Source organism: Cynocephalus volans, chromosome 15 (assembly GCF_027409185.1).
Source record: "Cynocephalus volans isolate mCynVol1 chromosome 15, mCynVol1.pri, whole genome shotgun sequence".
Lineage (NCBI taxonomy): Eukaryota > Metazoa > Chordata > Mammalia > Dermoptera > Cynocephalidae > Cynocephalus > Cynocephalus volans.
In genome coordinates, this window is record NC_084474.1 from 24949192 (window position 1) to 24976732 (window position 27541).

At 40.9% G+C, this 27541-nt stretch overlaps 1 protein-coding gene across 1 annotated transcript in view; it reads right to left on the minus strand.

Moving 5' to 3' along the window:
- The window catches only part of CPA6 (carboxypeptidase A6), a 314542-nt gene extending 287256 nt beyond the window's left edge, over positions 1 to 27286 (minus strand). Inside the window, exon 1 of the mRNA XM_063080149.1 lies at positions 27171 to 27286. Coding sequence (XP_062936219.1) covers positions 27171 to 27286 — 116 coding nt within the window. The remainder of the gene's footprint in view (positions 1 to 27170) is intronic.
- Between the last annotated feature and the right edge of the window lie 255 nt (positions 27287 to 27541).

The following is a 27541-nucleotide window of genomic DNA, read 5'->3' on the forward strand; positions in this document are numbered from 1 at the left end:
TCTCAGCTAGCTGCTTAGAGTACTTGAAAACTAGCCAATTGCTCCAAGAACATAGGTTGAGAAAGTAAATGAATGATACATGGTAGTATAGCAAAAGAAAACCTCCCAGAAATGGTAGGGATTTAGACCCAAAGGAGGCCATTTCTTTCCATGTAGTAGGATACAGCAGCCCCTGTTGAGAGGAGAAAAAACAGTAACAAAGCAAAAAGATCTCAGAGTACAGGTCAAAAAAGAAATATTTCTATTCCTTCTAATTATTCTTCTTGTCCCCTTCCTTCTGGAAACTTCCTTCTTGGTCTGTGAAGGAGGAAATTAGGAAAAATAGCTTGTAACAGAGGGAGCAGCAGAGACTTTGAAGCCAAGCAAATCCAAGTTTGGATGTAATTGCCTGAAGTGTGTTTTCAATCCAAATTGCACAGATGAGTGAAAGGAGAGCAGCTGCACAGGGATGAAAGAGGGGAGCTGGAAATAAGAGCTACGAAATAAAGAATAAGGACGCCCAGCTGGGGCACTGCTGGCTCCCTTTAATATTGCCAGAAGTATCTTTTTTCCGCTTTAATCCTTATTGTTTTATCCCCAAATATGAACATATCAATCATATGCTCTTTATAAAAAAGTAAAATGCTTCAAACATATATCACATTGAAAACGAAAATGCCCCATCATCACACTCCCAAGAGATGACGAGTGTCACCCATATGGTTTATATTCTTCAACATCTTGCTGCTTTACGATTTGAAAACTTAATTATGTAGTATTTGATATATACAATAGTAATCATTGTGGTAGTATGAATAATAGCCTCCTAAAAGATATCCCTGGAACCTGTGAATATTCCCTTATATGACAGAAGAAAGGATGTTGCAGGTGTGATTAAGGATCTTGAGAAGGGGGATTACCTGGGAATGTCCCCGTGGGCCTTATGTGTAATCCCGAATGTCCTTATGAGACAGAGGCAGAGGGATTTGACATGCACAGAAAAGGAGAGAAGGCGATGTGACCATGGAGAAAGAGCTGGAAGTGAGGCAGCTGTGGACTGGCAGTCACTGGAAGCTGGAAGAGCCAAGACACTGATCCTCCCCTGATTTTGGTCTAGTTGGCATATTGTTAGTAGAAGCAGGCTTTGGGGAGGTAAACACCTTTGGGGTTGGATCTATAACACACAGAGAGACAGGGGAGTGTGGAGGGTGTGTATATGTGGGCGTAACATTCATTATGTTCTTTTGACTTCTCCAAGAAGTACATTTACATTCTCCTAAGCCAGCAGACCTTGGTTCAGTCTCTGGATCCACCATTTTCTAGAATATTTAACTTATTTTTAAAGACCTTCTAATTCCCCACAGCAAAATATTTTAAGTGCTAATCACTCCTGGTTGGTACAATTAAGGAAATAATGTACCTTTCTGGAAACTCCTACAGGGTTTTAATTGTGTGTTTTGTTTGATGGTTTAAAACTCAATTTTGGCTACAAAGAAAATGAAAACTTACTCTCTTCTGGATAAGGGTCAGGAGCACAGAACTTGCAAAACCTGAGAGAAACCAATTAGATTTATGCCTGTTGCCTCATTTACCTAGACCAGGACCACGGGTTATGTCCTGGCTATGGTGAGGGGAGGTGTAGACGTCAGCTAATCCCCTGACAGGCATTTTCTACAGATTGGGAAGTCAGAAAGTTTGCTCTGGTGAGGGTCTTCTCCACATCTTTATCTGGGCTGATATGTTTCCCCAACTACAGATTTCCCAGTTTCAGGAGATGTGGGTTACCTGAACACAGACAGTTGAGGGTTAAATTCAATTCATACAACTATCTTCTTGTTTGAAGCTTAAATGGGGCTGGGAGGGGAGGGAGCTGAGCCCATCTGCCAATATTTTTTCCTTTTTCTCTCATGGTTTTGGGCAAGTTGAATTGCGACTAGTGATTAAGACAATGGGCCAGGCTCTAAATCTAATCAAAACAATAAATCTTTTTTAGCATTTACTACTGACAAAGCCCTATGAGAGGCATATAAAGTAATTGAAGATGTGGGCTGTACACTTAAGATGCCTAGAGGTGGGAAATAAGAAAGCTGTTAGAGGAGAGAGAGCTCTCTGTGGGCTTGTCTGGTCAATGACAGAGATGGAACTTAAAGTGAGAGGCCGAAGGGTGGGGACAGTTCAGACAGGAGGACGGAATGAAGGACAGCATCCCGAGGGGACAGGGAGTGTAGGCACACTGTGGTCATGTTTGGGGAAAAGGGCAGGACCCACTCTGACCAGAAAAGAGATTTGAAGTGAAAAAGAGATTTAACATGGGAAAAGGGAAGGGCTAGAGAAAGCCAAGTCGTGGAGGGCCTTGGATACCAGACAAATCAGTTTAGACTTGATTCCTGCGATGTCACGGTCCATCGAAGCGTTCTGGATCAGTAGCCTGATGTAGCTAAAAGCACTTTAGGAAGATTAATTTGGTACTGATGTGCACAATGGATTGGAGGGGGTGAAACAGAAGCAGAGAGACAAGGTAGGAAAGTTATTAGGACCACACGGGCCTGCAATCACGAGGATGGCCTGAGAGAGAAGAAGCTGGGGGAGGAGACTGAGAGGAGGGACTGAACCCACCGAGCTGCTGAACTGGGGGAGAAAGAAAAATGAGGCAGGTGTTGATTCTGGGTGGTTAAATTTCTCTTCATGGAGTGAGAGTAGGGAAAAGGGGCAGGAAAGACTGAGTTTGGAATAAAATGATGAACCATGTTAGAGAAGTTGGCATCCGTGTATCCACATGGAAATGTCCGGTAGCCAACTGGACATATGGGACTGAAGTGTGGGTTAAAAAGCCAGGGCTGGAAATAAAGGCTTAAGAGTCATCAGAACACAGACAGTAGCTAAAGCCCTAAAAACGATCAACATTTCTGAGACAGAGAACACAGCGAGGGGGAGGTGGATGGAAGGCAGTCATGCAGACAAAGGAGAGGTGGACAGAGAAGTGTGAGGACACCACAGTTACTGGATACTTCCACAGACTTCCAGGAAATAGAATCTCAAAAAAGGAAGGAGTGGTCCTTTGGGTAATTTTAAGTCTCTGCATTGTGGACCCTGAACCTTCACAAATGGCTCACTTTAACATCTTTGAATTAGGGGCTTGTGTTCAGTTACAGCTGTGCCCTGGGTTCGCGTCACCACCTGGATCATTTCCTGGCTGCCTCCATTAGAGAATGAAGTCAATGTGTACTTTGTGTAGTTTATTTAATCAAGAAAGACCAACTTGTGTTGATCCTTCCTCTTCCAACTGCACGATAAGAAGGTACCACATAATACCATTACCAAATATTTACTAAGCAACCTACTACGTGAAAGACATTAGGGGCTGAGCAAACATCTTATTCACTTATATTCTCCCTTTTAAAATGCAGGGTAAGCACTACAAATGTTTAAATAAATCAAATGCAGGCTGGAAAAAATATCCTAAATCTAACATATGGAGTTAATGGTGCCAAGTTGCTTCTTTTTTACAAGCACAAGAGCTTTTTAAAGCTGAGCACTCTGGCTACGCCCATTAGGTTACACGGTCCCTTTAGGCTTTGTTGTGTGACATCTGGTACTTTACTGCCTTAGAGAGTAAAGAGAAATACCATGCATGCTATTTGCTTTGTCCCAGTCTTTCTAAAAGGTTTCCTTTCAACTTGGTCGGTCCTTTTCTGTTAGTGGTAATATTCTTCAAGAGTTTCAGATATTGAAGGTCTGGTGTTAATAGATTTTCTTTTGACTTTTAAATAAGTCACACATCCATTAGTCAGAAAAATAGTAAAGGAATATACAACTAGGATTTGTATACTAGCTTTACTTTTGCAAAGTTTTAAAAGTATAGTGTTGCCCAGATGAATTCTAGTTTTTGAAACAAAATATATGCATGGTGGCTAGAGACTATGACATCATCAATATCAGGACACTGAGTGGGAAGGTCAGGTGCTGATGAATGAGAGAGATTCAGGGTTATACTTTTTATGGCAAGACTGACATATTTCTTTAACAAAAACCCCATATCATGGATCAAAGGCTTCTATCAATTTTGCAAACATGTTTGAATTTTACACACTTTTCTAGCTATACAAGAGGGCTTAGAACTAAAAGGCACTTTTTTTTTTTTTAATGGCAGGGGCTTTAAAAGTGCTTGTTGGTATCACTGCCTGTATTACCTTTGGCAGGCAGCTTGACCTTCTTATTTAATAAACTTCATCAGTAGCTCACAAACACAAGTCTATAGATGAGATGCATCAGAATCACCTGGTTATCATTTAGAAAATAGATTCCTGGGTCCAATTTCTGGACACTCTGATTTGGTACATCTGGGGTATGTTCAGGGTGTTTGTACTTGCATTTGTAAAATCTGCAGGTAATTGTGATAATCAGCATTCAGATTTGCTCATTCCTTCTAGATGCGTTCTGTGAAATAAACTGGATGTAACCCAGGCCGAGCTTACATTTTCTACATGCTAAGTATGGTCATCAGTGCACTGAATCTTTCTCAAATGAAAAAAATGGTGCTTCACTGGTGGGCTGAAACTGAGATATACTAGTTTATGAACTTGGAAATCTTCGTCTTTACAGCAAATGTAAAACTTACAAGGGGAACATTATTCTCTTGCCCTCTGATGCCCTTATTTTAGGGCATTTGGAGCACTTGCTCTTTATTTCTTCAACATGTGTTGGAAGGAGATATGAGAAACACACTGACATACCCAAGACCTACAAATCAAAACAGAACTCAGGATCCTTCTTCCCTAGTCCAGTTCCTATGAAATACATAATTATGTGATAAAACTAAACCTTTCGTGTTCGTATATCAGATTTTAATATTAGAAAAAAGTTAATGTATCAGAAATTACCATGCCACCATTTCCCCCACCTGCAAAAAAAGAAAGGAATCACTACAAATAACATTCCCCAAATCCCTACAATGTAAAATTAGCACACTTCAAAAACAGAATCATACCTATTACTCTAAAACTTTATTTTTATTAAAATATGCACATTTTTCTAGGTCAATATGTGCCCATAACTCATTCTTTTTAATAGCTTCATAATATTCCATAGTGTAACATAGATTTTCCCAATTGTTTCCTTGTCGATGAACTTTGTTTTCAGTTTTTAAAAATCACTGTCTACAGGGCTATAATAAACATTTTAATACATATTTATTTTTTCTAGACAGGTATTTTCTAATGGGATTTCTCTGCAAAAGCGTGTGAGGATCTTAATTCTTAAATAGATTCTGCTGGATTACATTCCAAAGAGGTTGTAGCAATTTCACATTTCCATCAGCATATGAGAGTGCTAGTTTCTCCCACGCCTTCACCAGCACTGAGCATTTTCAAAGTTTTGCAATCTTATATGTGAAAAATGTCATTTCGTTGTTTTATTTTGCAATTCCCTGTGAGTGAAGTGCACCTTTTCATGTAAATTGGCTCTTTGCATGTCCTCTTCTGTAAATGGCCCTGTATGACAAAATAAAGTTATGCTCTTCTGAGAGAGAGAGAGAAAAATTGCCAAGACCTCATTCCTCTGCCCTCTCCCACAAAGTTTGATAAATTGTATATCTGGAGAATTAACCAAAAAATGAAAACTGTTGGAAAATAACAATTACATAGGATAATAATGAGTAAAATTGCCATTTCAGACAAGAAAATTAACTAGAAGGCAGAGAAAATAATTAAAGTCACAAAAATCACAGAGAAGGTATAAAGAATTACTTAAACTCAGCAGGCAACTATTCTAAAAAATAAACAGGACTTTTGCCAAGAACTGAAAAATACAAAGCATAATGTAACTGTTCTTTGTCCTTTTCAAGAAATGGCTTTCTGTCCTTTTATTCTTTTAATGGCTTCTATTTTCTATTCACTCAAAATTACTCATTCAAAATCCCATTCATATGGGTTGTTAATAATGTTGTCCACCTACAAGAAAATACCTCCATATACAAGTCTACACATTTTGGTTTTTCTCCTGGACTCTGTTGGATATGTTGTAGATAGATGTCATGATGCTGCACTGCTGGGCTCTAACACCAAGAGATATCTTTGTTCCTGTTCATTTTTCTTTTACCTCTTTTTTGAGAAAGAGTAAAAAATGCTGGAGCTACTTTGTTTAAGTTTGTTTGAAATAACATTCAAAAGACAGAAAGGGAAAGTTGGAAATAGCAGTGGTATACTAGCATATACACGTGGAATACTACTCAGCCATAAAAAAGGAAATCATGTCATTTGTGACAACATGGATGAGCCTGGAAGACATTATGTTAAGTGAAATAAGTCAGACACAATAAGATAAATACCATATATTCTCACTCATAAGTGAAAGCTAAAAAAAAATTTTAAAAAGTCAGCTTATAGAAGTAGAGAGTAGAATTGTGGTTACTAGAGGCTGGTAGGATGAGGAGGGGGAATAGGGAGGAGCTCGTTAATGTAACACAATTACATCTAGATACAAAGAATAAGTTCTAGTACTAGTAGTGTTAGGTGTCTATAATTATAATTTATTGCATATTTTCAAATGGCTAGAACAAAGTAGTTCAAGTGCTCTCATCACAAAGAAATGATAAATGTTTGCAGTGATGGACATGCTAGTTGGCCTGATTTGATCATCACACTGTATACATGTACAGAGACATTATTCTTTACCCTGCAAATACATACATTATTACATGTCAAAAAATAAAATCTAAATGTAATGTGGAAAATAATGCAAAATTAGAACAAAAACACCCCAGACATTTGTATAATTTTGAATGGGAGAGATATTTGACATTTTTAAACAAGATAAATCTAAATGCCATAAAGAAGGAAAAATTAAGGGTAGATTTGAATATATAACCATTAAAAATCTTTATATTGCTTTTTGCCTTACAGAAAGAGTGAAAAGACAAATTGATTTTTTTAAAAAATGTGTTATATGTGTGATACTTAAAAATTGATATACCTAATACGGGGCTCTCAAAAATTAGTAAGAAAAGGAAAAAGAAAAAAGCAAAAGAAAAATGAGCAAAAGATATACGTTCACTGATGTTTTTACACTCTAAGACACTGCTTCTGAAGCCCCCTATGTTTAAAATGTAGGCCAAGTGCGTGTTTACATCAGAGCATCAAGTAGAAGGTGTACCTCCTCCTATGCAGCCCCCTCATGTCCTTTCTCTGCAACAGTCTCTTGGCACTTGGGTCTGATTTCCTCCTGCAGTGTGTTGCCTTTGGTAAACCTCACATACCTACTAATTACATCTGAGTTTTCCTTTTGACACTTCCCTCTACCCTCCTCCTCCAACTCTGCAGCCAACTCACAGCAGCCCAATGCCTCTTGAAGCCGATAGCTTATATTCAGAAAGCTTTGTACACAAAGCAAAGGGCCCCATCTAGCACCATTTCACCAATTTCAGGTGTGCCCTACAAAGGAAGGACCACATCCAGGTCCAGAGTTTAGAAACAGTTTCAAAAGGGCACCTGCTAGTTTTTATACCCATCATAGTTGAAAGCACTTGTTTGTTGGCTGCACACACAGATGGGGAACAGCTGAGACAACCCACGAGAACGTGCTTGGCAAAGTCTAAGCTACTACGTGCGTATGATAGTGAGCCGTTGGGCCAGGCTTCCCCTTAAAACCACACAACTAAAAATAATCAGTTAACAGTGCCCCTTACTCTTCTCTCCCAAGTTGGAGACTGCCCCGCTCTCAGCAGCTCTCATCTGCTGTGACAGCCACACCCAGGAAAGTCCTCATCATTCAAGGCTCTGCCTTGACGACGACATCCTCAGAAAGGTCTCTCTATCTTAAATTCGTCACCTAAGTGTTGGTCAGCAGTTTCTCCTGAGCTGGTAGCACTCTATACTAACTTCATAGCTTCGATCACAGTTGTAACTAACGTCTGCCACCTAGATTAGAGTATAAATTCAATGAAAGCAAGGACCATGTCTATTTTGTGTGGAGTGCTTAGCACAGCACCAGGTACACAGTAGACGATCCATAACATTTGTTGAATGAATAAATGCAAACCACAGTAACTTGTTTATTTATACATAGCTGTTGTAAGAATCTATAATTAGTATTTACTATGCACTGTCTATCTCCCTCATGAAATTATGGGCTTCATAATGATAGGGGCTTTGTCTGCCTTATTCCTTTATATTTCTAACAAGTAAAACAGTTTGGGACACATAGGTGCTCAATAAAAATTTGATAAATAAATGAATATTGACCCCAGTATATGCTGTTGTTGGCTGACTTAACAGAGCTTTGACATCATCATCATCTCCGTTTTTAAGTTCCATAACTGACAATTGTGAGCACGCTCAATCTCCATATATTTATTTTTAAGTAATTTACATGTACTACTTAATGTACCACTATATTATTTATATTATAAAGCATACAAAAATTAAAATTAAAATAAGGAAGAGATAAAATAAATCTTAGATTACATATAATGTTTTCTTGGCCATTCTACTTTGGAGACCATTTTTTCCTGGGTGACAGTGGATCACCCAGGGTTATACTGCAATCTGCTACAAAGCTAGCTGGAAATTTAATCTTTTTCAACATTCTTTAACCAAAAGCAGTGTTTTAAGACAAAAATCCTCCTTAATCTAGGCTCTAGAATGCATGAGAGTAAGAGGGAAGCAAAGAAAAATGATCTGCAAGTTATTGAAAAGTGGTTTTTATTCAGAAGTTTTTTCCTGAGGTTACTGGTTAGGGAGAGAATCAAGCATCCACAGATCCTGGGTCATGTTGACTCAATGAGTGAGAAATTCAAAGTACCAAACAGTCAGAGAAAATTTAAGGATGAGGGATTTTATCAGGCAGTGGAGTAGCAATAGAAAATTTATGCAAACTGTCTTCTCAATCCATATACCCCTTAGAAGCAAGACAAAATAGTCCCTAATCTTTGGTAAATCAAAAGACATTCAACCTGGTTCTGATTATCACTATTATTGTAGTTTTTTAAAAGAAATTGATGGTGTGAGAAACTGCTGGCAAACATTTTTCTTGAATTTCTTCTTAAAATTTAATGGGCTAGTTCAGGCTGAGAAAAATATATGTTATAGGGGAATATATCTAAAATTGTGATGGATTCTCCCTCCAGCCATTTCAAATGCTTTTTCCTAACTTTTAAATGAAAATCTAAAAACAGATTTAATCATACTGTAGTACTGAGACCATGAAGTATTTCTATCTGAAAATCCATCTACTTAAAGACACATATCAGCATGATTCTGGCTGTTTCTGGTATTGTTCTAAGCTGAAGGGCCTGGAGCGCTGCTCCTCTGTTTCAGTCTCCCCGGTTTCTATGTGACACGCAGCAAGGCAGCTGCTTTGGCCATTTAATGCTCAGTTGCAATGCTCAACAATCTCATTTTCACTCAGAAAGAATAAAGGAATATGCTTGTTTTCTTTCCAGTCATTAGTTTGGCACTGAATACTATATTATTAAATTTACTGACTTCTGATTCTTATTTGCAATGCTTCTATAACAGTTTTGGCACAAGGCATCAGAGAAGCTAACATTCTTGCTATAGGGTTGATTTTTTTTTTTTTTTTTGAGAATTTACACATGCTTAAAATTACTTTCTTTGAATATAAAAGTTGTTCATGCTTCATGTAGAAGAATTAGCAAATATAGACAAAAGTATAGGGAGGAAGAAAAAAATCACTTGTAAAGGTACCACTGGGTCTTAATAACCCCTAATATTCTGGAATTTTTCTCCAGATACAGTTAACTATATCATATGTAACAAATTGTAGTGAAACTTGAACCGTTAATACTGTTCTGTATCCTGTTTTCTCCCCATTTTGTATTGTATCTTCAGCACTGAAAGTTATTTGTAGACATTTACAATGAACATGAAAGATTATACAATATGCACTATAATTAACCTTTCTCTTATTGTTTAACATATAGGTAGCACCCCAGATTTTGATAGAAGAAATTGGTGATAAACATTTTTCCATACACTCCAAGTCTTTGCCCATATTTCAGATAATTCCCTTAGGAAATCATCTTAGAAATATTATAGAGAATATTTATACTGTGAATAGCTTACATTTATTGAGATATTATATGCCAGTCCCTACCCTACACACTTTACATGTATGGACTAATTCACTATTAGCTCAGTTTCACAGATGGGGAAACTGAGGCACAGACAGATTAAGTAACTTCCTCCAATGGCACATTACTAGTAAGTGGAAGAGCTGGGACAGGAACCCGGACAGTCTGAGGATGGAGCTGGTTTTCCTAACCTTTATGCTGCATGGACTCTCTAACCATATATGTCAACATGACGCTAGCAGATTGTAAATATGGGAGCTGGAAGGAATAGACCACCTAATTTAATCCCTGGACATTACAGAAAGCAAGGCCCAGACTGATTAAGTGACTTATTAAAGTAATACAGATAGCTAGTAGCAGGTCTAGAACCTAACACGTCTCCCTCCTCATCCTGTGGTCTGATAACTTGCTAGGCCTGGTCTGCGAACTGTAATGTCCACATCACCTGGGAGTCTGCTATAAACGCGAAGTCTCAAGCCCCGTGGCAGTCCTCCTGACACTGAATCTGCATTGTTAACAAGATCCCTTGGTGTTTCATTTGCACGTTAAAGTTTGAGTAGCTCTTGGCAATACACTCTGTAAACTTGATAGACCTTTTGATACATTAATGGAAAATCTGAACAGAAAATGCAAGTATTACCATAGCAAGAAAAAAAGTCCTCATTTTTCAGAGTTTGTTAACACTTACGCTGAACCTTCCAAAATTGCTGTTATTTTAGATTAAAAACAGTCAAATATTGGCAATTTACTGTGATTCAACTTCAATGGATAGAGGGGTTCAATAAAAAACTTATAGGTATCTGCCAATCTCTGTGGAGACTGGACTTGAGGGAGAATGACAAGGTTTCTTCCCCCAAAGAAGGCACAGTTTAGTCAGGAAGAATAAAGCAATCACAACACAAAATGATAAGTGCTACTGTAGAGCATTCTGAGAGCTCAGGAGGAAGTTAAGTGATGCTCTAGAAGAAAACAAATATTTGCTTCTCTTAATGGCAGGAAAGATGGGTGTATAAGGCTTAGCCACATTATTAAGTGGATATATCTGTAAGCTGTCCAGAGCCTGATGAAACAAATGGGTAAAGAATATAGGTGCTCCACAAAGTATGAGAGATGTGAATTACTGCTTGAATTGCATAATCAAGACAACTATGTCATTCTTTTTTTTTTAAAAAAGATGACCGGTAATGGGATCTTGACCCTTGACTTGGTGTTGTCAGCACCACGCTCTCCCAAGTGAGCTAACCGGCCATCCCTATATAGGGATCTGAACCCTTGGCCTTGGTTTTATCAGCACCACACTCTCCCAAGGAGCCATGGGCCGGCCCAACTGTGTCATTCTTAATAGCGACAGCAGGTAGAGAAAGTCACAGGTCTCAGCACTTAAGGTATGCTGTTCTCATGGGCCCCAATTTGGCCATTTTTGTTTTTTGAAATCAGTGGATGTGCTGTAGGAAAATCCTGACTGTTTTCTCCTACTGTACTCAACTTTTAACACAATACACTTCTGTGAGCAGATGTGGGGTGGGGGAGGGTTTCCCCCAACAAACAATTCTCTGACACCAGCTGGGTGTCCTATAATTAATCTAATTCTGACACTAACTGGAGTTAGCACCAGATCCCTTAGGTTAATGGCTCAGTTCCACTTGGCTTCCCCTGACTTCAGATGCCAATTGCAAGTTCAGGCCTCTGGAACTTCGCATTGACCAACTATAAACTGTGGGTTCCCATGACCTCCTCCTGAGGCTCAGTCATTTGCTAGGCTGTCTCACAGAACTCAGAGAAACACTTTACCTATGTTTACCCTTTTATTATAAAAGACACATGAACAGCCAGATGGAAGAGAGGCATAGGGCAAGGTGTATGGGAAGGGGCCTGCAGCTTCCAGCCCTCTCTGGGGCACCCCCCCGCCCCCAGTATCTCCACATGTTAAGCAGCCTTGAAGTTTCTGAACCTGTCCTTTGGGTTTTTATGGAGGGTTCATTATGTGATCATGACTGATTAAATCATTGGCCACTGGTGATCCACTCAACCTTCATTCCATCACTGGAGGTTGGGGATTGGGCTGAAAGTCGCAGCCCCCCAAGCCTACGTTTTTTTCCCCTGGCAAACAGCCCCCATCCTGATGCTATTCAGGAGCTCCCAGCCATTAGTCATCTCATTATGTGCCAGGAAAAGAGGATGAAGACCAAGATACATATTTCTTATTATAAATCAGAATATCACAACGGATATCTTTAGGCTGGGTGAATGAAGAACTAATTCCCTGTCATGCCATGTAATAAACAGAAGAATTTTTGGAGTAATGAATACTTAAAGATACAATGCTTATCAGAAGCTATGCATAATAATTTGCAAATAAATTGTACAGTATGTACAAGAGTGCAAAATTTTTACTAAGTAGTGACTATAAAAAATTTCCATTCTTAGAAAATTATTTTTTTAAGTATTTGCAATCCTGCTTTGTAGAAATGAGACTGGATCATCACACTAATTTTACATCTTTGCAACAGTTGGTTTAAATAAATACTTAATTTGGGGGGAGCTGGTTGAATCTTTGAATTGGCAATAATTCTACTTTACCATTTCATCTATAAGAGTCTTTTCCTAGAAAGAACTAAGCTACCAATAGCTGGGTCCATGGTGAGTTATTCATTCTGTAGCTAAATGCTCTCTATACAGCTTGCATTAAAGGAAACAACAAATGTTCTGTCACACACAGAAAACAGACCAAGGTGGTGGCAAGTCCTGTGGCATGCCATACTTTTTCTTGAGAAACTATGCAACTGCAGAAAACTCCCTTCTGCTATTCCTCAGCTGGTCCCCATATCACTCCACTTCTTTCATGACTCCTTAACTCCAGGCTAACACTTTAAGCCTTTTTCCCAGAGACCAACTAATTACACACAGTTTCTGTCTGGATATTTCCAGCTTTTCATAAAGCTGGGCTGCTGCATGGGAAGCATGCTAAGCTCCAATCAGCAAATGCCGTCCGTCTGGTCTGAGGATGTCTTGAACCACACAGCCCTCTATATGTGATCCATTCTACTGTCCAAATTTTTACTGTTAGCTTATTTTAAAGGAAGCCCACCTGTACTCTCCAAGCCCATTCTGTTTCTGTGGCACCTGGGATTTGTATGGGGATCTGAGTAGGGGACTGAGTATAAGAATTGCAAGACAACTTTGTTCTTACTGCATCAGGTACCCAAAGAGGTGGGAAAAGATGGGTTAAAGGAAGAACATAACCAATAAGTTCTGAGAGATAAATTGGAAGGCCTCTGGCTTATAAAAATTAGTCAAAACTAGAGATGATGTTAAGCTCAAAATGAATTGGTGACTGAGCAGTGATCTAAAATCACATAAGAATTCAGGTGTACTCTTTAAGGATAAAACAACAATAAAGCAAGGGTCACTTCTCTAAATTTGGTCAAAGGCAATGGCTAATAAACATGCTGACCAACTGTGCCCATCCTGGCGCTGGCCTGGAAACAATGGCTTTGCCTCTTAGGTCTCCTCCCCAAAGCAGGACACGATTCAAAGCAATTTTAGGAGCCTGCGTAAGTAAAATATTGGAGACCAAATTTGGGTGATAGTGTGAGTGATACTTGAAACACATTGTCATTTTTGTGACCGGCCGCACCGCGCTCAGCCAGTGAGCGCACCGGCCATCCTTATATAGGATCCGAACCCGCGGCGTGACACGGGGTCGGCCGATACTTGAAACACATTGAACAGGGAGAAATTGACAGGAAGGTGGGGAACATCACAGGTGAGCACATACAGGTGGCAGCTCCGGAAGCGCCACATTCCTGCTGAAGCCACAAGAGCAGACGCTTTCTACTTCTCACTACTCGTCATTGATGAAACTCGGTCTGACAAAAGTGCCTGCACGTGTCCGCAGTTTGATTCCCAGTTTGTTGATTTCCTTCCCTCCTCCTATCCCTCCCTTTCTCTTTTCTTTCCACCCATCCAAATATCTCCTGAATATTCCAAACACAATTTGGGGACTGTGAGAACACAGATAAGAAGAAGGTACAGCATCTCACTCTCAACTTGCTTATCATCCACAAACCACTGCCAGATTGCACAGTACGTGGTGATGGATATAAATGACGAATGAAGAGGGCTACGAGACCTTAGAGGAGGGAGCGGTCTGGCTGATTGGTGGGATCAGGAACGCTTGCTGGAGGAGGTAGTGCTTGATCTGGCGCATGAAAGGCAGGCAGGCTAGAGGAAGGGCTGCCCCAAACGTGTGCCACATAGACAGAGGCATGAGGAGGAGGGCTGGAGGTGATTCTGGGACACAGTGATAAGGAAAAGCAACTAGACCACCATCCAGAGGGGAGCAGCAGGGCGAAGGGTGAGTGACCACTCCCCTCACCCGCTGGGCTCCAGCTATGTCACCCTGCTGCTTGTCCTCAAACTTCAGCTATGCACATCTCCTGGAGGGTTTGTTAAAGCCCAGATTGCTGGGCCTCATCCCCAGAGCTCCTGATTTGGAGTGCGAGGTGGCTTGAGAACTTTGCATATCTAACAAGTTCCTGGATGATGCTGATGTTGCTGGTCTGAGATGCCTATCTGGGGACGTGCCACAGGGGCTCGCGACTCATGTGCTGTTGCCTGTGTCAGAAATCTCGACCCTCAGATATTCACGACTCCTGGTCTCACCTGATCTCCTCTCTTCTCTCCTGACACACTTCACTCTTGTTCTGCACCTTACTCCTCTTCTTAGCCCTCATCAGAAGTTAACGCTACGGTACATTAATTTTCTGTCATCCCATTAGAATGTGAACCCCGCAAGAGATGTTGTTTTATTCACTAGTACCTAAAGCAGTGCTATAATCATAGCACCTAAATTCCTGTATTCCTAGGTCTTAAATCAGTGTTGGGCCCCCAGTAGGCACTCAATAATTAGTGCTGACTCAATGAATACAATATTGCCTTGGAAAGAAGAGACGTGGAATGGGAACCTGTATAGTTTGTAGTAGAAAGAACGTAAGCAGGGCTGGCCGGTTAGCCCAGTTAATTAGAACGTGGTGTTAATACCAGCATCTGGGTTCGATCCCTGCACCGGCCAGCCATCCAAATGAACAAAAAATGTAAGCAGGGTATTTCAAGTCAAATGCTGTATCACCATCTTATCAGTAAAGACACATTTCTTTGTTCTTATTAGTAAATGTTTAAAAGTTATCAGTTTATTAGTAAAAAGGTCAGGGCAGGAGAAAGGGAAGGTATATAGGTGTGTGTATGGGGGGGTTGAAGTACTTGGAGAGTTTTAGGACAGCTGTTGTAGAGAGTGCACTGGGTTTAATAAACCCTCATTTTAGGCAGAGAAAAACAAAGCAGGCTATGTTTATTTCTTTCCAAAATACTAAAGTGATTTTTCCTATCAGATATTAAGATGATTTTCTACTCATCACTTAGTCATTTCTCTTTGCTTCCACACAAAGGTCTGAAAACTTAGGGAGAACTGGACTCCCCCATACATGTTCTCCTTTCTGCCCTGTGAGTCAAAGGCATAGAATATTTTTTTCAGCAGCAAATTCCTAACTACATCTTGTTACACACGCTCATCCCAAATGTCTCTAGCTTTCAATATGTTTACTAGTTTTGACGCCGAATATATTGCTATCACATCATCAGACTGCCCATGCAAATGTGACGCATAGAATGTCAAAGGACCCCAACCATGTCATACTGCAAATCTTGTGACCTCATTACAGTCACCATATTAGAACAGGAACTTAGACATTTAGGTGACTCATGAATTACTCTGATATGATGAAGACATTCTGAAAGGTAGATGGGGAAGTGAAAATATGGCAAATGAGGTCCCATGTGCACATGGTTACAGATTCTGCAAGTGCAAAGAAACCAGGGCTCTCATCTGCTGATAAAATGTGTGATATCCTAGATGTTTAATCTTGTAGAAGGTGGTAATCTAAGACTGAAATGCTATAAAAATAAATAATATGTGTGTTAAGAAAACAAAGGTAGAGAAAAAGCAGGAAGAGAGGATGTGTTGACCTAATATACTTGCATTTTCATTTGTTTTTGAATACATGTTCATGTTTTTCTCATTTTTTTTTTCCAGTTTGGATTGTTGAATTAAAACATAAGCCCTCAAGAGGCAGAGACTGCTGATTTCTCTGCAAAACACCACCTGGCACAGCTACTTTGAAGACTTTTAGCCCTACTTGGGGATAAGGGATGATAATCTGTATGTGGCCTTCAATGCTCCTGGTACTTGGTCATGGAATGTGGGTACTTGTCTGTGGAATGAGGGCGGAAGGGGGCACTGGGAAGATGGAAGAGGAGATGATACCTCCATGTCTCTGGTAACTGAGGGAGGAAGAGAGGAGACTCATTCATCTGGCTAAGAAGAGACGAAGACATTTTTACAGTCTTAATTCCCCAGGAAGATAGAAGGTAATGGAAAGGTAGTCAATTTGTAACAGGATGTGTCTACATGAGAGCCCTTCCAACTAACAGCATAATAATTTACCTAATATAGTGCTGTGTATTATATTCTGATTTACAAAGTACTACATCATTTTACTCAATCCTAGAGAAATGCAAATTGGTGGCAGCTTCTCCTTTTCTTTCTTCCATTGCTGTTACATTTCTGCCCTCTTTCATTGCATTTCAGAGCTCCAGAAATTGCTCCAACACGAATGTCAGAGTTAAGCATGTGTATTGTATTTGTTTTCAACTCTAGCTTGGTTTCTCTGTCAGCCAGGGTCCCAGCAGAAACAGAATTCTCCTCAGATGGTTCAACTGAAGAGACTTTAATAAAGGGGCTATTTACTATAACGTGAGCAGGGTAAGAGGACAGACGAGGGATGCTGAAGCACCCAGATTAGTGATGCCTAGATCTGAAGGAACGAGGAAAGAAAGGAATTACACTCCTAGAGGCCAGGGAGAGCAGACTCTTGACGAGGGGCCATCCTGCAGGAGCTGCTGTTGCGGAGGCTCGTGGCTACTGTCAGAACTGTGGCACTGAAACCAGGCAGGAGGGACAGGGAAGAAATAGCCTGACGTTTCTTTCTTCCTTCCCTCCATTTGTCTGCTGGGGAGGGAGCCAGATGCAGTCCACAGAGGTCATGTCCCAGGCACAGAGAAGGGAAGGGCAGAAAATGGATAGGGGTTGGGGAGATTCCTGACATTAATCTTGTTTGACTTGCTTTTTGACTCCCTAAGGCTTATTTAGAGATATGTCTTTATCCTTTTGTGAAGACGGAGTAGAGTGAATGCTAAGGGTCCATGGGGTACATGTGCCACATAGCATGGAATGACCCTGAAACAAACCATGGAGCTGGGCTCATGCTTCTATTACAGACTCACCACCTCTGTCATCAGCTGGACCCCCAGTAATGCCTGGTGAGCCTTCTATAGGTCCCATGTCATTTCCATCAGGAACATTTAAAATTCAAGTCTTCCCTCTTATCAGGTCCACATCACTATCTCCTCATAGGACCGGGCCTCACCTCCTACTTTACAGAGAAGAGAGGCCAGCCAGCTTTCTGTCTCTTCAGAGACCTAACTCCATCCCTTTCCCTCTGTCTCTTCTTCATCTACAGTCTTTTGTTCTCTCTTCTTATTTTTACGACCTGGTGTAAAATATGAGCATGTCTTTCCTCTAAATAAAAGCAAAATAGCAAAACCCTCCTCCAACTCTAACTACCACCTCCCAACCCCCAACCCCACCCCACCCCCACCTTCCCTTCATGGATAAGCTTCTGTAGATTGTGCTCCACAATCATGGCTAATTTCCTGACATTCCATTCATTTCTCAGCTTCCAGCACTCAGCACCCCCATACATACTCCCACTCCTTTGCTTTTCACTTACTGCTGTACCCAAAGCACCTTCCATGACAGCACAAATGATTTCCTCGGTGACCAAACCAATGCGTACTGCTTGTGGTACTTGATGCAATTGACCTCTCCCTTTTTGGATCTCTTATTTCCTTTAACTGACATTTTATGGATTTTTTTACTCTCTTTCTAGCCCTTTCTGCTTTCTTCTCTGGCTTCCCCCTTCCACTGTATTCAGTTTTTGGCTCTCTTTTCTTTTCATGTAACAAATCCTTCCTGCATGCTTCATTCTGCATGCAAGGTTTCTAGAAATCCTGTTTGCACATCAGTCACAGGAATCTCTCTCACAGTCTAGATCACTCTCTTGAGCGCAGACCCGTCTATCCAATGGGGTGCTTTGTAGGCATCTCAAACTATACATATCGCAAAAAGTGCTTATCTTTTCTGCAAAGAGCTCAGTCCAGTTGCCAATACTGAGAATCACTTTACACTCTTCCCTCTTTCTTCTCCCCATCTTGTTACCCAATTGTGAAAACTCTACCTCTTCAATACGTCTTTAATTGGTTCCTTCCTTTCCCTTCCATTATCACTGCCATAAGCCAGGCCCTACCTCGTGGCACTGTGGTCACCATAATATCCCAGTCATCTTGCTGCCAATCTTCAGTGCTCATATTTTTCCTTCTCAATGATGGCAGAGAGAACTTTCTTTTGAAAATCTAATTGTTTAAATTCCCTGCTCAAATTTGTCATTAGTATCTCATTGCCTTTGAGAGGAATCAGTACTGTGTATTTTGGGACATAATGCCTTGTGTATTACCTTACCTACCTCTTCTCACTCCCATGGAGACAAATTCCTTTTATTTCAGCCATACTGAATTGCTCTGATTTCCTGGACCTGACCAAGTTCTCTCACCTGTAGTTCTTTGGACTGATACATTCTCTTGTCTGGAAAGCCTTAACCTAATTTCTACCTGTTCTTATGACTAAGATAAGGGCCATGTCCTTTCAGTCCCAGTCATTTAAAAGAAAAATGCAAAATACCTTGCATATTTAATAACCTTCTCGGATTCCTGTTTGCCCTTTTCCATCTCATACAAATGGGAGTCTTTGCCTTTCTCTCCATCCTTAAATCTGGATTAGGTGACCCTCTCCTGCACTCACCTGGCACCAAGAATTTCCTCTGGAGGCACAAGGATCCTAGAGTTGGAACTGTTTATTTACTTGCCTGAGTTACTCATTACACTGTGCACATAGGCTGCTCTTTCATCTTTGTAGTCCCAGACTAGCAGCAGGCCAGACAACCTACAGATATTTATAGAAATGAAATTAAATCCTTCCTCATTAAACATTTCCCAGCCTTGCCAAATCACTTTACTTCACCCCCAACAACTCTAAGGAATAGGAAAGGATAAGAAGATTTCTGGATTCACCAAAGGCGGTGTCGTCAACTGCAAAGAATGTTGTGAATTCAGCTGATCAGGGTTTTAGCCCTAACTCTACCACTAGCTTGGCAAATCCTTTTACCTTTATGGAGTTCCGCTTCCTCATGTATTAAAGTAAATAAAGAGATTGGGCTATGATTATTTTTTGTCTCCTCCAGTTCTCACATTCTGTGACTTTAAATCACCATTTACAGAATAAAAATGCACACTTTTAATCAGCTTGAAGTGCAAAATTCTAAAAGTCCATTTGGAGTGACTGTTCTTCCAGGAGAAACAAGTGGAAGGGAGGGTGGGTTGGTAGTCATTGGATATCAGTGTGACCAGAGAGAGACACTGCTAGTTACCTCTAGTATATTCCCCCAGATCTGGCCCCCTGACTAAAGACCATATTCGCAGTCTTTCTGGCAGCTAAGAGCATCTACCTTAATTCTGGCCAGTAGGAAGTGATGTTTGAACTTCTAGTCTGTGGCCTTAATGGAAAGGCGAGTGACCTTTCCTTTCCACTTTCCAGCTAGCTGGACTGTGAGAGAGACAAGATTCCTATCTGAGCCATTTTTGGGAGGTAAGTGTTAAGCATGGCAAAGCCGTAAGACAGAAGAAGCCTGGTTCCCTGGCACTGCCAGCCATAGCTGTTCTAGATTTTAACATGAGAAAGAAATTTATCGTTTAAACCATTGAGGTTTGAGGCTTTTTGTTATAGCAAAAACAAACAAACAAGTAAACAAAAAATAAACGAAGAAAAAAACTCAATAATATATGTACTAAAATAGATATCAAAGTAAGAAAATGTTTTACTATTTTCAAAGTACACTGAAAAGAAGAAAAATGATACTAATTTTGTTGAAGAAAACCTCTTAGAAGTTTTCTTCCACCTTTAATAAAATAATGTTTTAAGAAATTCATGACACCCCCCCTAGAATAAGATCCTAAAGCTTCATATTCTGCATTCTACTTTATCATAGAGAAGCTAATGCCTAAAGGCCGACTGAGACTGCATTTATTTAGCAAAGCAAATTCTAATCCAATAAACCAGTTATCTACTGATTGATCATAATGAAGACTCTAAAACAAGTCACTAAAAGAGTTTATTTTCTATTAAGCAATTCCATTCACAGAGACAGAAAAACGTATATTTTTGTAGCTCATACAATATAGGCTGTAAAGTTATGAAACATTAACATCCTTTGCTGCTTTTCAGGGCGGGGAATGATTATGCTTAATGGTATTATCCAGGAAGTATCCTGCTGCCATAAAATAAAAGGATCCATTATCAGACTGGACACCAGGGAGAAAGTGGCCCAGAAGCATTTGAATCATTCCTCCTTCCACTAGCTCAGTGGGCAGAGGACGTGCTGACCCCCACACAGCACCATCTTCCCGTGAGGGCAGGTCGGAAGAGCAGGGAGCCGCAGCATTCACATCTCTAACAAGAAATGCTGGAGGCCCCAACACACAGAACCTACCGCAGAGAAGAAAGCTTTCGGTATGATGAGCTGATAAACAATCAGCACTACAGGGCTGCATTTTGAGCTAGTGCATAAGGAAAATGAAAAATATTCTACCGTTAATAAGGGTAAGAGCTAAAAGAAAGTTCCAGAAGTCGTCGGACAACTATTCTATTAGCCACACATTGACTTGTGGGGGAAAGGTTCAAAACCAACCTTAAAATCCACCACACACCCTTTACAGTTCCTAATGCCCCCTATATAATAGAGAGAGAGAGAGATAGGTATCCATATCAGGACCCTTCTCAAGCTGAAAGAGGTCACTATGGTGTGTGTGTGTGTGTGTGTGTGTGTGTGTGTGTGTGTGTGTGTATGTATCACATTTCAACCTGTCACTCATGACGTCAGATGGCTCATTCTTGCTTTAGGCCCTTATTTTGAATGGGGCCTACCTGCTTTTCTTTTACAGGTGTGCAGTGCCAAATCTCCCTACTTCTCTGACCTAACTAGGTAGGGGTTTCAGGGCTAAGAAAGAGTGAAATAGAGGCAGCAAAACCAGAGAGTCTGCTTATAGAGGCCTTGAAAGCTAGGCAAAGGATTCTGGATTTGATGTAGTTGGCAAAAGGGAGCTAAAGTAGGTCTTTGAGCAAGGGAGTAACATGACAAAAGTCTTATTTTAGTAAGACCATCAGTATGAGAGAGGACTAGAGAAAGGCAAATCAGGAGAAAACTACCTTAACCCAGACTAAGAGAAAAAGAAGTCCTGGACCTGGCTAATGGCCATTACAGGGAGAGGTGAGGACAAATGGGATACTTTTTACAGGAATGGAAGGAACCAGAGATAATTTCTTCTTTAGGAGTGCAATACGAGGGTAGTTGAAGACATGGAGTGAAATTCATTAAGGAAGTAACCAAGTAAAAAATAGAAGGGCTGAACTCACAATTTACCATCCCAATCATGACCTTTCTCAAATTGGAAGGGGGCACTGTCAATTACTATGCCTGAACAGCAGGTGTATACTGGGACCGTCCTTGGCAACCCCAGGCCAGTCCTGAGCAAATGAGGATTTCTGGCCATCCTATCTGAAAAGAGCCTTAGCTACCAACATAGAAGATAACTCTCAGATTCATATGACCAGCTCTGATCTCTTGTGCTCGAGTGTTGGAACCATTTTTAGGAGCAAACATTATCTGTGAGCCACATGGTGCCTATGGGTGAAGGATGAAAATGGAGCCCGCGGGAAGTAGGGGAGGTGTAACCCAAGATGGCTCCAAAAGGTTTTTATTGGTCCTCCAGTATTTCCACACTCGTGAACCCTGCGTGATCGCTATGCTCAACATGTTAGTACAAAATGCATGCCCGCATGATCCTTTAATTGATTGGTTAGTTCATGGAAAGCCCCTACTTGCTTGCTTATGTAAATTGCAGTGTAACAGCAATAAAGTGGAACTGCCCTGACACAACCCCTGCCGCGTCTGAGTGTCTCTTTCATGGGGCTGGGTTGGCGGGCAGCAGGCTCACTTTTCCCCGAGATCCTTCGGTCCCAACACCAGGGTAATCCTGTCGGCTCCTTCTCCTTCTGGGTCTGTGGGAGGACCCCAGGCGTGCCCCCGCACTCCAGCCCAGATTTCTAAAAGCTCAGGACATTCAGAGGAAGCCATCATTGAAAAACTGCTGTTGAGAGATAGAGAAGGAACAGCCAGATGGATAAGGAGAAAAACAAATGTGATGTCCCTAAGGTTGAATCTGCGCTACTGAGTTGCTGTATTTCTCCTGGTCCTCCTCTCTTCCATATACCACATCCCAACTTAGGGCCCCTTTGCTTACAGGACTTCTAGGACCAAACGACTTTTAAAAGAAAATCTTACTCCATTCAAGTCTGCATCTGAATTTCCATATCCTGTTTCCACTGATGACCAGTGAATTTGTGGACAATAACTGTAAGAGGGACCATGGGTGTAGCATGGATACCGCTGATCAGAACAAACCAGCTGGCTAGTGGCTGTAACCAGCCCTGCACGTGCCTGTGGTCATGGGGAAAAGGCTGCAGCATCACAGCTGCTCCCTGAGAAAGAAAAGAGAAAGAGAAGAAACTGCCCCAAGACATGAGAGGTGTCTTCCAGAAATGCAGGGCAGGGGTGAGGAAGGGGGAGTTCATGGGACCTCTGTAAGCAGACCAAATAACAGCGGGTTCAGGTCCCCAGAAACAGCCACGATGGTAGGAAGCAATGTTCTCTGCATCCTCAGCCGAGGTACAGTAGGGCTGGGTGATCAGAATTAACAAGGCCCCGGAAGGGATTTCTACTCCCCCCTTCTTGGTCCCTTGAGCTCTCCTATCAATCTTCCTGAGAGTCTGTTCATACAGCACTTATACGCTATACACTAATTTCATGTGTGGGCTATCTTCTCTACTAAACTGCAAGCTATCAGAGGACATTCGCTCTATGGGTCAACATTCTTGGCACACAATGGGCATTCAAATAATAGTTGTTGAATGAATGAAGGAGCACGTTTATAACCACTTTCTGTGCTACTCTGTGTCTGTGTGACAATCTAAAGTTCCTTCATCTTATATTTTCTATCCATTATGGGCCCTGCCTGAGTTTTTAATAATGAGTCTCCCTTGGTGACTCGTCATCACCCTAGAGAAGCTGACCAGGATTACACTTCCAATTTTACCTACGTAATCTATTTCTTTCCTTTCTTGCCCTCAGTTCTCAAAACAAGATTAAATCTTCCGTTCTTCTTAAAAATCAATTATTTTCAATGCCTACATGAGTGGCAGAGTGAGTACAGTTTGTGGAGTCAGGCAGAGCTGCAGGAGAATCCCAACTGTGTCCTTGCAGTGACCTTGGGTTAGTTAGCTCTGAACTTGGGCTACCCAGTCTGTACTTCATTTAGTTTATCTGTAAAATGGAGATGCCAGCTGCATAAGGTTGTTGAGTGAATTTTTAATATTTTGTAAATGTTTATGTTAAGTATTGGTGAACATTAGCTATTTTACTACCCTATTAAGTACTTACTAAGTGCCAAGAACCAAGTAATACCCATGCTATTGCTGTAATCCTCACATTAACTTGGTGAGGAAGGTTCTCATAGTACCTCCATTGTCCCAGATAAGGAAACCGAGGCTCAGAGAGGTTAAGGAACTTGCCCAAAGTAACAGAGCTACTGAGTTGCAGGAAAGCAGAAACTGAAATTCAGGCCATTGAACTTCGGGACTTATGCTATTGACTGGCATGAGGAAGGTACTGAATAAGTAGTTCTCAAAAATCACAGCATGATAACCCTACAGCGTTGCCAGAATTTATTGTTTTACTGTCTTAGATCTCTTTTACCATCACTGAAAAAATCTACCCTAATTTCCTGGGATGCAGAAGATCCTTACTTTTTTGCCCTCAGTATCACAGTATAATAAATAACTAGGTCTGCATCCAGGAAAACAAGGAGATGAGGGAAAAGAAGAGAACACAGAGTGATGTTTGCTAGTGCAGGAGTTTCTCTCACTGACTGACATTTGTTTATCACCAAAATGTTTGACTTGGCAATGGTAGCTCTGGAAGGCCCTCCAAGGGTACAGTGTCAACAAATATTATTTGAAGTCAAGTTATTTTCCACACTTTGCTTTACTCCTTTTCTATTAATTTTTAAACCTTCTTTGTAAATGTGTAATTTAATATAGTTATCCAAAAAGGTATCAGTGTTTGTCATCAGATTTTCCATGTAGTGTCTCTACATAATTTTTTTTCCAGGGACACTTAAATTGGCCATTTACTATGCATCTGTTACACCAGTGGCACTATCCAATTGTTCCTACTTTAGGTATGAGGAGGCCTGAGCTCGTTAGCTGCTCTCAGAGGCATGCTTGTTGGCCCTCAGTGTTCTATTTTTTATTTATTCTCAGGGTCCTGCAAATGATAATCGCATATTAATAGGGTCAACCCAGACCTACAAAAATAGTTGTACAAGAATGTAAGAAATAGGGCTGTCCCATAATTATTAATATGAAAACACACACAAAAATGTATTAAGGGATAAAAATTAGGTGGCTTAGAATGATAGCTTTGGATGCACAAAGCCAGTCTAAAATAATGCTAAAGTATAAATACTGTTCTACCATGTTTTCCCATCAGTTTCTTGGTCTCTGAAAAGCTAAACTTGCAGAAAGTAGTTCTTGAGTACACAAAGCAAAACACTTCTCAACCTGAGCAGCTTTTCTGCCTTTGGTTGATGAGAAAATGACTTATCTAATGAAGGTAAGTTTAAAATTCCCCATTTTCAAGAGTGAGTATACTCAGAAATATTTCTGGCTTTGAAGAAGCTCTAGGCTTTTATTATGATGGACAGGTTAGTCTCCCTTGTTCAGCTTCTCACAGTTTCATCTTTTTTTTTTTCTTCCAACTTTCAGACATCTGGTAATTTATGCATTTGGGACTAACTTATGTGGCAGCTAAAGAGAAAATGGCAATTATTATTTTCATTGCTAAACAACAGAGAAGGCATGCAGCTTCCTCCAGAAGGGTTCCAGTTGCTGCAAATTTTGTGAGAAAAAGGTGCTACCGTTGGCCTCACTTCCTCCGCAAAGGGCTGCATAGGGAGGGGTGCACACCTGCTCAGCTGAAGCAGGCCTGCTGACTTACCAGCGAAGAACGCCACACACTGCAATAATTATGGACAGGGCCACAGCTGAGTGGAGGAGTGAGGTCCTCTGTCACATGGCCTGTCCAAATCTGTGATATATGTTTATCATAGGACCTGATATCGGCCAGGAGAATCAGAATTAACTCCTCCACAACCTTAGCCTGCACCGGCAGTTCTTAAACACTGGCTTCTTTACCCAGATCTCCAAAGGAGGAGACAAATTATGGGATGTGAAGTCCATTCTTGTGTGTCCAGAAAACCAAGAAGCAGCCCTCATACGTTAGCTCCTTTCTGTTCCTCCCAAAAACACTGGGTAGAAAAATGGGGGATTTTATTACCTTCTATAGCTCTTACCTCAACCAACACCTCCATTCCCACCCGGCATCCCCTAAAACTGAGGATGTGTTTTTAAATTTTCTTCTGTAGGTACAGTATTCAGGGGAACCCTAAAGGAAGAGCTCAGATACTTTGGGAGAGAAAGAGAAACACTGTTCTCTATTGCAGGGACACACTTATCAATTGTTCTTACACTATTCCTAGAAAGAACAACTTAGCTGAAAGACCACAATAAAACACTGAGGTTTCAAAAGGAGAGAACAGACCTATAGTTACTAGAGGTGGGAAAGGGGGATAGGGGCTATGGAGTAACTGGGTAAGGGGCACATAGAATAATTACAATTTGTAATGATGAACATGCTAATAATATTGATTTGATCACATGCTGTACACAAATACTGATAGTCAACTCTGTACCCCATGACTATGTATAATCAATTATGTTTTACTTAAAAAAAGAAAAAAGAACAATTTGGCTTTAAGACCCTGGGTACTACCTGGTCATAATCCAGATCTATGTGAAAACTTTTCTCACCTGGTGACTACTGAATAATAATAGACTATTCAAAAATATTTAAGACACTAGGTTTCCTCCTCTGTAAAAAGGAATTGGACTAGAGGAGCTATTTAAGTTTCCTCCAGCTCTAAAGTGCAGGCCTGCCATCATTTCCAGATTCAAAGAATGACCCTGTGCAAATGTGAGAAGCACACGCCGTCCATACCTCAGCAAGCCTGTGGGATAATCAGAACATGCATAGTAATATACTGCTTTCTACCCAGCCTCCTTAAAAAAGGCAAGTACAAAACATGCTAACCTACAGAGGGGGAAAATGAGTTGTTTTTCTCCTATGTTTCTGCTTTAGAAAAATAAACGTAATTTTACAGTTGGCTACTTACATTCTGCTTATTGAGTTAAATAATTTGTATTGCTTGGATTTGAAAATCTTTCTAATAACTATGCAAACTAATAAGCACACACACACAAAAAAACCACACGAAGTTCTTAAATTAATCACTGGTGAATTTCAACCCACTGCTCCTGTGCACAATTCTAAAGGAGAGGCATTAGTTTTCAGGTCATAATTCATGTGGTACAACAGCATCCTTCAGGCAGAGCATCAACCAAGAGAAATACACCAAATACTGGCCATAGCTACTCCAAAGACAGAATCTCATTCAATACTGGGTCCACAGTGAGGTTGACACTCGGTAAAAAGTGTGGAAATCTAGACATTCACCCACCACTTTCCCTCAGTAAGCTAAACCAAAGAGCTGGGAGCTGCATGTACATTTTTTATAGGGGGCCAGGAGAATGTGCAGATTCACACAGAGACTACAGATCAGAAAAAGTAAGGCACATTCAGGAACAAACCAGCCCTCTCATCCAAACAAAAGCTGTGCAGGGCATGAAAGCCGTTCCACTTACCCAGCATAGCGGTTGTTATAAAGGTGGCTGTGCCCTGGTTGCAGAATCTTCAGAAAGAACCAGCAAAGAGGCAGAAAAGCAGCTGTCTGGCTCCTGGGCTTCCCGAGGAACTTCATAGTGTTACAGTGAGAGATGAAAGTTACTCACAGCAGCACCCGAGGTGGGAGGTGGCTCACAGCACCCCGACACAGCACACTCCTCCTCTAGGAAGGGGGTGGGGGAGAAGGCTGAGAGTGAGCAGAATGTGACACTTTGTTCCAGCCACAAGAAAAAAAAAAGTTTAGCAGCTGAGGAAGGGAAGCTACTATTAAGACTTGGTCTTGGGACAGAAGCAGCAGCAGCCCAGCCCAGCCACTGAGCCCAATCCTTAA